Here is an 11,188-nt window from a genome sequence, read left to right as displayed (position 1 = left end):
CCCCCCCCGTGGCCCCAGTGACGAGGGTGGAGATCTGGTATCCCCAAGTGAGGGGGCAGGGTTGTGTAGCCCCGAGCAGAGGGGGCGATTGTGGAGCCCCAAGTGAGGAGACAAGGTTGTGGAGCCCCGAGCAGAGGGGGATGTTGTGGAGCCCCGAGCAAAAGGGATGGTTGTGGAGCCTTGTGTAGGAAAGGGGGGGTTGTAAGATCACAGACAAGTTAGCACCATGGCTTGCTGCTCCAGGGCGGGGAGTGAGTCCCCTGTGAGACCCTGGGGCACCAGTCATGGTTTGAGGTACCCCAGCTCCCCACATCCAGTGAAGGGGGACCCAGAGAGAGTGTGAGACTATTGAGGCCAGATGTAGAGTGCCCCCTCGACTGGCCCATGCTGGGGCCAGGACCGAGTAGGTTAAAAGGGCCAGGCACCCACCGTGAGGGGCACCCAGAGTCGTAGGCCTGGGACCTTGTCTGGCCTTTGAGGTGAGGCCCGGGCCTGTGTATGGCCGAAGGTCCTGAGTAGGGACCATGCCCGAGAGGGGAGCCAACTACGAGGAGCTTAGTAGCCCGGATGAAGGTGTTGTAGGACACCTGAGTGGAGGGTTCACAGGAGGGTCCTGCCAGGAGGATCCTGGAACCTAGGGTGGGGCTGGTGTGCTTGATAACATCTAGCTCCAGGTGAGGGGCAGTAGGCTAGCCCCAAGGCAGGGCAGAGTTGTGGATCACCAGTGAGGGGGTAGCCCCAGCAAAGGGGGCCATGATCAGTAGCCCCTGTGAGGAGCGGTGCGTTAGCCCCAAGGCGGGGCAGAGTTGCGGATCCCCAGTGAGGGGTAGTCTCTAGTAAGGGGCAGAGATCTAGAGCCCCAAGCGAGGGGGTGCCCCAAGTAAGGGGGGTAGGCCCAGGTAAGTCTCCGGACGCGTGAGGCCGAGGTTTGGGCCAGGAGGAGTGAAAGGGGGCTAAGCCCCAGAGTGAGAGGGGCGAGTCCTGACCCCGGTAAATCCTCTACTGCCGGGAGGCAGTGTGGGGGTTGAATGTAACATCTGTAGTAGCACCACGACCTGCTGCCCTTGCGGGGAGTGAGAGTCCCCTGTGAGACCATGGGGCACCAGTCGTAGTGTGAAGTACCCCAGCTCCCCACATCCAGGAGGGCGGGCCCGGAGAAAGTGTGGGCTAGTGAGGCTGGAGGTAGAGTGCCCCCTTGACTGGCGCATGCTGGGGCCAGGACCAAGAAGGTCAAAAGGGCCAGGTGCCCAAGGCGAGGGGCACCCAGAGTCGTGGGCCTTGGGACCCCACCTGGTCTTTGAGGTGAGGCCAGGGCCTGTGTAGGGCCGAAGGTCCTGAGTAGGGACCACGCCCAGGAGGGGAGCCAGCTATGTGGAGTTCGGCAGCCCGGATGAAGGCGGCATAGGCCGCCAGAGCGGGGCAACCAAAGGAGGGTCCTATGAGGAGGATTCTGGAGCCTAGTGTGGGGCTGGTGTGTGTGTAACATCATGCCATCTGCGAGGCTTGGGCTGCGGTGTAGGGGAGGATCGGAGCTGCAGATAGTGTCCCCTGGCATCAGGGCAAGAAATGGGCAGCGTCCCGCTTATTCAACTTCTATTTATTAATTTTCCACTTTTCTATAGGCACCAGCAGGGCTGGGGGCTGTGCACAGGGGGTGAGGTGCACAGGTGGGGATGGGGGGAAAGGGAGGCTGTGGATGCGGAATGGCATGGGCAGGACACCAGCACATCATGGCTGGTCAGCACCAGAAAGCCACAGGGGGTTAGCCGCAGCTGGACCTCTGTCTTGGTGAGTGAAGGAGGCAGGGGAAACTCTGATTTTTCCATGATAAAAACCCAAAATCAAACACCGATATTGTATAGCTATCTATAATTTATTTGATTATAGTGATTGAGGCAGTGGTAGGCTTCCAAATTGCTTTAAAATTGTAAATATATCAATAAAACATTGTGTTTAACTGATACCTATATATATAGTGGTGTTTCATTTGAATTGTGGACAAACATGGATTTGGGGGGTTTTAATCAGAGAATTTGCAGATTTTTCTTAAAATAAGAGAATTTGTGATTTTTAAACAGAAAACCAGAATTCCTGATTTTAATTTTTTTTTGGAGGAGGGAGTTTTCCTCGTTCATTTATTTTATGCAATGTATAGAAGGATAGTTTGCACAGGTTTTAACTGCAAAAGTAAACTAAAGACTGAATTGACTGTGCATGCTCCTTCCCTGAGGATAGCGTCATGCTGATTGGACAAAACCAAAGCATTAGGGGCTTGATCCAAAGTTCATTGAAATCATTGGGAGTCTTTCCATTTCAGTGGGATTAGGCTCATACGCTAAATAAGCAAAGAACAGCATTTCATATCCTAAAGTTGCTTTGATTTATGTTTCAAAGTAGGCACACCAATATTTTGAATTGCAAAAAAATAAAAAAGGGGAGGGGGAAATTTGTGCAAGGGAGACATTCCCCCTGAACATGGATCAGGAAGCAAATTTCTTCTCTGGGTTGTAGAAGCATCAGCAGTAATTACGACTTTCTATGAATAATTTGAGCTTGCTGATCCTCCTCCTAAGTCATGAGATACTAAAAATAAGAGAGATCACATAATTCATGGTATCCTTTTCCTGTACTTTCTGCCCTTTGCTAGAAAGGTCATGGCATCAAATTCCACAGCAAAAAAAAGCAATGGTGGTCCACATGGTGTGGTCTACAGACAAGTTTATATTCTTCTAAATTTTAGAAGACAGATCTCTGCTAGTAGATAGCCCACTATTGCTTGTTATTTAAAAGAGAACTATTCCAATATATTCTGAAGTGCCTGTATTTACAAAGGCTGTCTTGAAATAAGCCCTAATGCATGGGGAGGTATAGTAGGATTCGTAGTAGAAATCTAAGTTCATTTGAAAATGGAATTGAGAACATATATTTTCTTTAAAATCTGTGCATTTGCAGATATACTATTCTTTTGGCATAGCTTCAAACATTGGATCTAATTCTCCTAAAATTGATCTCAGTTGGAATTTGTCTCGACTAGTGTGGTGCTCACTACTCTTTGAAGACAAAATATTAAATCTTTGTACAGCTATTAAAGTTAAAGCCTTTGAACTGAGTTTCCAAAAAAAAAGGCAAATTTTCTATGAAACCTCAATGAATATGAGATCTTCCTTAAAGTGTTCTGTTCTTTCTAGTGTTCAATATCCTTATTAGCAATCTGGAAGATGGGATGGATTGAACCCTCAGCAAGTTCGTGGATAATACCAAACTGGGGGGCGGGGGGGGGTATAGTAGATATGCTGGGGTGTAGGGCTAAGATGCAGAGTGACCCAGATGAATTGGAGGCTTGAGCCAAAGGAAGTTTCATGTGGTGCATCAAGTACAAGTGCAAAATCCTGCACTTTGGACGGAAGAATCCCATACACTGCTACATCCTGGAGACTGACTGGCTAAGCAGCAGCTCTGTAGAAAAGGACCTGGGGGTTACAGTGGACAAGAAGATAGATATGAGTTAGCAGCGTGCCCTTGTTGCCAAGAAGGATAATGGCATACTGGGCTGCATTAGTAGGAGCATTGCCAGCAGATTGAGGGAAGTAATTATTCCTCTCTATTCAGCACGGGTGAGGCCACATCTGGAGTACTTTGTCCAGTTTTGGGCCCCCCAATATAGAAAGGATGTGGACAAATTGGAGAGACTCCAGCGGAGGACAGTGGAAATGGTTTGGGGGCTGGGGCACATGACTTATGAGGAGAGGCTGAGGGAACTGGGTTTATTTAGTCTCCAGCAGAGAAACGAGAGGGGTTTGATAGCAGCCTTCAACTCCCTGAAGCGGGCTTCCAAAGAGGATGGAGCTGGATTGTTCTCAGTGGTAGCAGATGACAGAACAAGGAGCAATGGTTGCCAGTTGCAGCAAGGGCAATTAGGTTAGATATTAGGAAAAACTTTCTCACTAGGAGGGTGGTGAAACACTGGCACAGGTTACCTAGAGAGATGCTGGAATCTCCATCCTTGAAGGTTTTTAAGGCCTGGCTTGTCAAAGCTGTGGTTGGAATGATCTAACTGGGGTGGTCCCGCTTTGAGCCGGGGGTTGGACTAGATGACCTCCTGAGTCCCCTTCAAACCTGAATTTCCTGATTGTGTTTCTATGATGACCTGTTCAACACTACTCCCATACATACACATGCCTATGTTCTCATTGTCCAACCATTTTCCCATTAGAGCTCTGTCCATCTGGGAGACAGAAGTCTGTGTTGCCCCTTCTCTCCAGGTCTGTTATTAAAAGAAGGAGCTCTACATGCTCTTTCTTTTTTATACTACCACCAATAGTGAGGAAGGGGTATCAGGATAACAATTATTTTTCCTTCATTCACCCAGTAAATTTATTTTTTAAAAGTAGTTAATGTATTTTCTCAAAAATAGTATGTACCTTTTTTCCAGAAATCAACTGGTGGAAAATGTATGCACATTTTAAGCAGGAAATATAGTAATAACAACTTCTGCAGTTCAAACGTCTGTTCAAGCAGTAGAAAATCACATTGTATCTGCTGCACAGGGGGCATATATTGAGCACATGTGGCACACCTAGCTCCTGATTGTGGACACCTTTCTTTTTCCCATGCCTTCAGCTGGCTAACGGAAAAACCTCGATACAATTATTAATGGAGGCTCATCGTAGAAACGGATGTAGGATTTGGTTGGAAGGACCTGTTCTTATACGAAACAATTCTAGACAGAACTGCTGTTATGTAAACCGGGTATTTGGCAGAAAATAAAAGATCGCTGATAAGTTATTGGATGACACACTTAATGAATTGTTCACTAGTAAGAACAGCACACTTGTAGGATAAATCTGAATGGTTTGGTAACCTGGATGCAATTTAATGCGTGTTAATACAGATGATTGCCAGATCTTTTATCCAGGAATTTAAAAAATGTAGGTGTTTTTACAGGATGTGGGATGTGTCACGGAAAGTCATGATTTTTGAGCTTTTAGGAATAATAGCAGATAACTCCTGACAAGAGTGTGACAGGAGAAATCACCAGCTTAAAAGGGTTTTCCGCCTGTCGTGATCTGGTAGCATATACAAGGAATCGGGTTCATGGGGACAAGAGATGAAAGATGCATATTTTCCATCTAGCAGGGACAGACTGAAGCAAGAGGAGACACCTGAGAATAGTGTTTTGTTGTGTTTTTTGATGCTCATAAGTTTTATGATTTGATCAATATATTATGCCAAGAGGGAAGGACTTTAAATGGCTGTGGCAATAAATTGATGGTATTCCCCTTCTCTGGATGATGAAACAGCCCCCTTCTTAACAGTGAACTCTCAATACAATAGTGTAACTGCAAAGGCTAATGTACAGCAGTATCATTTGCACTTTAACAACATATCTTTTTTCCATGATATGGAAAAATATTTGGTTCTCATGCAACAGGTCTCATCAATATATTGTTTAATTAACAAATCTATATGGGCAAATACACATGAATATTGCTTAGAAGTCTAAATCAGCAGTTGTTAAAATGAGTAAACTCAGAGTAGCAATTTAGTATTATCTAATCTTAATTATATATATTCTGAGTTTATTGAACAAAATATGTTCCTTGTGTCTGATTCCTCAATAGATGACAGGTTAGATTTGAACTGTGACAACTTTAAATTTATTAGAAAATTCTTTAAACCTTAAAAGAGATGGGGATAGGAATCTGGTCAGTTCTGGTTGGGGAATCCTGATGGCTCAGTAGACAGATGTTTATACACAAAATAAGGATAGGTTGTTTATTTATCTGGCTGCTTTAATGGATAATGATTTTTAAATCAATAATGCTGGTGGTTTTCCTCTTGTGAATGTTGCTTTGAAAGATCCCATTCTGGGGTTTCCAGAAAGCCATTTGGTTTGTGGTGCAAATCAACTTACTAAATGTTTTTTTCTGTGATCCTTGGTTTTAACAATTCCAAATCTTCCTGATTTTATTTTTTTATTTCAGAAAAAAACCTAAAATAATATAAAGTAAGGAAACAGTGCAACTCCTTTTGAAGTCAATAGCAACATTCCCTTTGGCTTCAGTGGGATCTCCAAGAAGTGGTCTAAGCTAAGATTAGGGGCCAGTGTGACAGGAACACTTGGCATATTAGGAATTAATATAAGATATTGAAGAGGAATAGCCCTTTGACTGATTAATGTCACAAACAGGTCTAACACTGGCTTGGAGAATTGCTCTTATGTGACACGGCAGTTTTGGAAACCCTCCTATTTACCTATACCCATAGCACTTGTCTTTGTAGGCTTGAGTTGAGCTGTTTGTGAGCTCTATGCACAATGGGTTTGTTTGGCTCTACATCCAGAGATAACAAAAAGCATCACCCAAAATGTACCCCACATCATGATTATTATTTTCAATAGTTACATAGCAGCTTTTTATATGCAGCAAAAATCTTACCTTTTTTGATGGTTCTGGAGTAAAGTCTGGCTTACAGTATCTTTGGTGGAGGACCTATCTATTAGAGGAGAGCTGTTGACTAGTTATCCCTGGTAACTTCAAATTATTCAGAAAAGCAACTTTGAATTATTGGGGAGTTGGAAGATCCACTTTAGAAGAATTCTGTCAGATTGCTACTCTCAAATGCCCTTGAAAAACACAGCGAACTCATTACTGTGATTGAAGAGCATAACTGAGACATGGCAGTAGGTAGAAAAAAGAAAAGGATTAGTACTAGGTCCTTTCAGATTACCCGAGACAGGATAATTACAGCCTACTTATGAAGGCCGAACCTTTATTGTGCTTTGTATAATCAACCTCTTCATACTCAACCAAGGAAATGTTTAATTTTACATATGATGATGTGCTCATATGTACCTCAGATGTCTAATTAGGGAATGGTATTATGGTTACATTTATCCTAAGGACCTCATCCAAGAATGCAGACACTACAGAATCTAACCACCACTCTAATCTTCTCTACTTCCAGTTCCAAGTGCAAAGTCAAGGCACATGCCTTGCTGTCAGTAATAAAAACATACAACATAGCAGATATAAACCATAATGTATGCATAATCTGTGATCCTTATTTTTTTAATCCATGGGCATTTTTCCTTCGGGAGGAAAAATTGCATGTGATAATCAGTTGTCATATTCTTATATGCATTTTTAAAGAGAACTTGTCCAGTGGTGATGGACATGGTACAGGAGTCTAAATAGAATAAAATAATATTAACTTTTTTTTTGGCCATGGTGCCACATTTGTTTGTACAACTCTCAGCTGAACTTGACTATATAGGATCATGCATCTACAATGGTGTATGTATCCATGGCCAGTCTTTTCTTCTCATCTTAATAGAAAGCTAGACCTCTTAGGGGCATCATACTATATTTTGATGAAGACAAACCACCGAATATTTGCCAACAAGGCGATTTTTAGCATATTTCTAATTCTTAATGCAATTCTTGATCTATGTTTTATAGCTATGCGTTTATAAAAAAAATTTAATGGTTCCTGGAGCTATAAGTTAGGTTTAAAAAATAAAGCACTTTAAAACTTCCTGAGAAAGCTGCTGCTTTTCATTGTCTGCTTAACAAGGATTTAACAACTGAATACTCCATTTGATCAGCTGAGGACTGCACATAATTTTCTTGTCACATAATGCATTCAGAGGCATACATATATCCAGTATAACCAAATTCCTTGTCATGTAAGAGTGCTTATTAGAAGGAGCATCCGTATGTTGCAATTTCTCTCATTTGCAGTTTGTAGAAGGAGCTCTCTCTAAGGCTTCTTACTAGCATGCATATACAAATAGGATGCCTATAGAGTAGTGGTTGTCAGTGTTTTTTGAGCAGTGGTATAAAACAAACCAGCTCGGGTCTGTGGTGTGCTGCTATTTATGATGCAGCTGCTGCCACCACTGCTTCTCCCCATCGCCCACATGTGGTATAGGCAAAGCTCCCTACCACTCAGCCACAGTGTAGGAAATCCTTCTATCACTGAAACCCCTATTCTCTACATATGACTCAGAATCTTACAAGAAAAGAAAAAAAAGTTGCTCTTATGCTAGAGGTAGGTAGGATCTTTTTTTTTTTCCCCTAGACTAAGGCATAGTCATCTTCCTTTTAATTTCCCCACACTGATTTGATAGTCTGTAGATAGTGTAAAAATTAGACTGTAGATGGGAGATGTTTTTCAGACATGTTGACTTTTTTCCGCACCCAGTTTCACTTGCAACTTAAACACTCTGAAAGAGAACCAGCCAAGTTGGCTTTGGAGTATTGCACTCAACTTTTTCTTCAGGCACTCTCCTTTTTCCAGGTGCCTATCTTGGCAGGGAAGGAATATTGGAAAGCCAAGGCCAGAAAACATGCTATATACTTCAGTATGGAGGGGGTTTGGTTTGTCTATCCTGCCAGAATTTTCCTGCCAAACAGACACAATTTGTTAAAAACAAAAGTTATTGCTTATTTTCGCAATATCATGTAGACACTCTAACTCTTCTTCTCTTCCCCTCCCCACTTCTTACTCCCAAATAGTTGTTCTGTTAGTATGGATGGATTTTATACTTACAGAATAACATGGTTGGCAGGAAAGTTATTCTTTCCTTTGCTGGGAAGTCAGTACGAAAATAGGTGACTTTCCATGCATGTCAGTCAGGTTTGGATTACAAGGTTGGTGTCTCTCCAGTCTGTTGGTGTCTCACCTTTTGCATACCACTTCAGAAATAATTCAGTGATGCAGTTAACTAATTTCTACACACTTCATCAGATACATCATCTGAACGAGCTGATTTGTACGGCTGCTTCCAGGTATTCACCTGTCTTAATCAGCACTTAGTTTTAGAGAGTTTTCTTTAAAATTGCATGTACTGCTTTTGGTGCCATTTTTTTTGTCTTAAGAAGACAGTAAAGTTAAGATTTTTGTTGTGTACAATTATAAGTTGTCATGATGATTAGAGCTGGGTAGATGACATGTATTACTCTGTTCCTCTCCTTGGTTTCTTTAATGCTCATAACTTTATACTACTGCCTTGATTTTTACAACCACCAGATTTAGTTGTAAATCAGGTTAGAGGATGTTTCAGCAGTTTGGGTTAGCATCTGTTACTGCACTATTTCATCTTGTTGGATTAATGTATAAAACACTGGCCTGCAAGTTAAGGTGAAGCAACATTGCAGTTTAATTGCACATTATCTGTTTCTGGATTGCACTGATTAGTGTTTAATTAAACATCTATAGAATGCTTCAAGCTAGTATCTAATAAAGCAGGGTTATATGGAAAAACATTTCAGTTTTTAGCTACAAAGGGCAGATGGATCAGTAATCAGTGCCTTCTTCCCTCTTCTCATGTATTTCAGTTCTCCTACAACTGGCTAATGATGCCTTACCAAATGATATGACCTTGTCTCTTGCATATCTGCTTGCAATACCACAGGTATGTCTACACTGGTTTTGTATTTGAGCTCCTGTTCAAGTGCTATCCATGTATTAAGTTCTTATAATTGTTTTAAAAATATTATTATAGTTTTGTTAAAATTAGTATGTTTTATTGCAATAAAATACAGGTTGAGCAGATGAGTATGAAGAAGATATTGATAGGCCCTTCATGGGTTCAGCCATGACTTGGGAGAGTGGTAGAAAGATTTTTTTTTTACATTAAAAAGAGGTTTTTTTGCTGATTAATAACTCAGATGAAGTTCATAACTTTGCAGTTGAATGAGAGTTGATGTTAGGTTTGGTATAGACTAATACAGTATTATATTTTTGTAATTATATTTTTGTGATGCCCATTTTTGCTATGTGGTTATTTAATTTTGGAGGGAAAGGTGGGATGCATTCATAGCTATTTCATAACCCCAGCTTGGCAATAGTTTCTAAAAAGTTTGTGCACTTAAAGTAGTATGATTTTTAATTCTTTCTTTTAAAATAACACTGCTTTTTCTCCTAGGTGGTAGATGCCAACAAGTGCTTTGAAAAGCAGTCACATTCTGCTTTATCGCTCCAGCTGGCAAGTTATTACTATAGCCTGCAGATTTATGCTTGTTTGGCACCGTGTTTCAAGGACAAATGCCACCCCCTCTATAGGGTTTGTTCTCTTTTTTTTTACTGTATTCATTAATATGCAATATAAAATCTAGCATAAAAAGTTAGTACATGACTTAAGGAGCAGATTTGACTCTCACTCTGGGCAGGCATACTGCCAGTAGTTATTTCTTCTAGTGTTCTGTAAACTGACAGATGCTTAATATTAAAAAAAAAATAGTACATGCTTTTGATGCATAAGGCTGTATACTACGTAAGTGCATTAGCACTTTCAGTCTTCAAATTACTTTACAATACTGATAGTCATAATATGGCTGCTCGCAGTACTTTCTGGGAAGAATGGAATGTCCATCAAAATAAGAACTCCGTTATTTGAAAGGACTTCCTTTTTTGTGATAGAGTATTGTTCTGCTGAAACTTATGTTACATGCTGCTGCATTGAAAATCAATTCCTAAGTCTTAATGATTCAATAATTTGCCTTGACAGATTGTTTCCTACTACCCAGCTTATCCCCCATCCATCACTAATGGTTAATGTCTCCCACCTCTGGAATTCAGGGGCAGTTCAATTTTGTGGCTCGAGGCTCTAGGACAAGTATCTGTCCTTTCTTTTGAAGCCATGAGATTTTTCTGCTTCCAGGAGTTGTTGAACAAGTTAGTGCTTCAGTTTCTCCTGACCATTTTGCTCTACAGTTGTAATTTGCCATAGTCTACCTCCTTCTTCCCCTTATCCACCAACGGATAATATCACTCCTTGTGTTCTGGAATTCTGATCCGTGACTATGCCTCCTTTGTATTATGATAATGCAGATAATTAATATCTTGTTCACATTGTGTGAACATACCAGTTGTTTCCTGTTCATTTAATTCAGTCAAAAATATTGAAGCTTTAGGACTTTAAAAGTTCTGTAGGCGTGGGGTTTAAAATCCTGTACCAGCCAACATGCTGGTCTTTATGGAAGCTCCTTGAGATACTAAGGAAGTGACTGAGTCTTGTTTGAGGAGGATTTGTGAAGTAATGCTCCATTCTTCTGCAGAATCCCCCTTTGATAGAAGGATGTTCCCAGTTGGTTCTCACATAATTCCTTAGTTTGTAATCACTCAGTTTGTTTCTGCAAATTTCCATTCTTTTATCCTTATAGCCTCCTCTAATAATAATTAA

General features: G+C 41.5%; 1 protein-coding gene across 1 annotated transcript in view; it reads left to right on the top strand.

The window, feature by feature from the left end:
• NBAS (neuroblastoma amplified sequence) overlaps positions 1-11,188 on the top strand; it is a 383,345-nt gene that overhangs the window by 200,969 nt on the left and 171,188 nt on the right. Inside the window, exons 39-40 of the mRNA XM_025198082.1 lie at positions 9,342-9,418; positions 9,932-10,069. Coding sequence (XP_025053867.1) covers positions 9,342-9,418; positions 9,932-10,069 — 215 coding nt within the window. The remainder of the gene's footprint in view (positions 1-9,341; positions 9,419-9,931; positions 10,070-11,188) is intronic.

The sequence above is a fragment of the Alligator sinensis genome, unplaced genomic scaffold (assembly GCF_000455745.1).
Source record: "Alligator sinensis unplaced genomic scaffold, ASM45574v1 scaffold130_2, whole genome shotgun sequence".
Classification (NCBI taxonomy): Eukaryota; Metazoa; Chordata; order Crocodylia; family Alligatoridae; genus Alligator; species Alligator sinensis.
The sequence above is the reverse complement of the archived record's forward strand: the minus strand, read 5'-3'. Positions and strand labels throughout refer to the sequence as shown.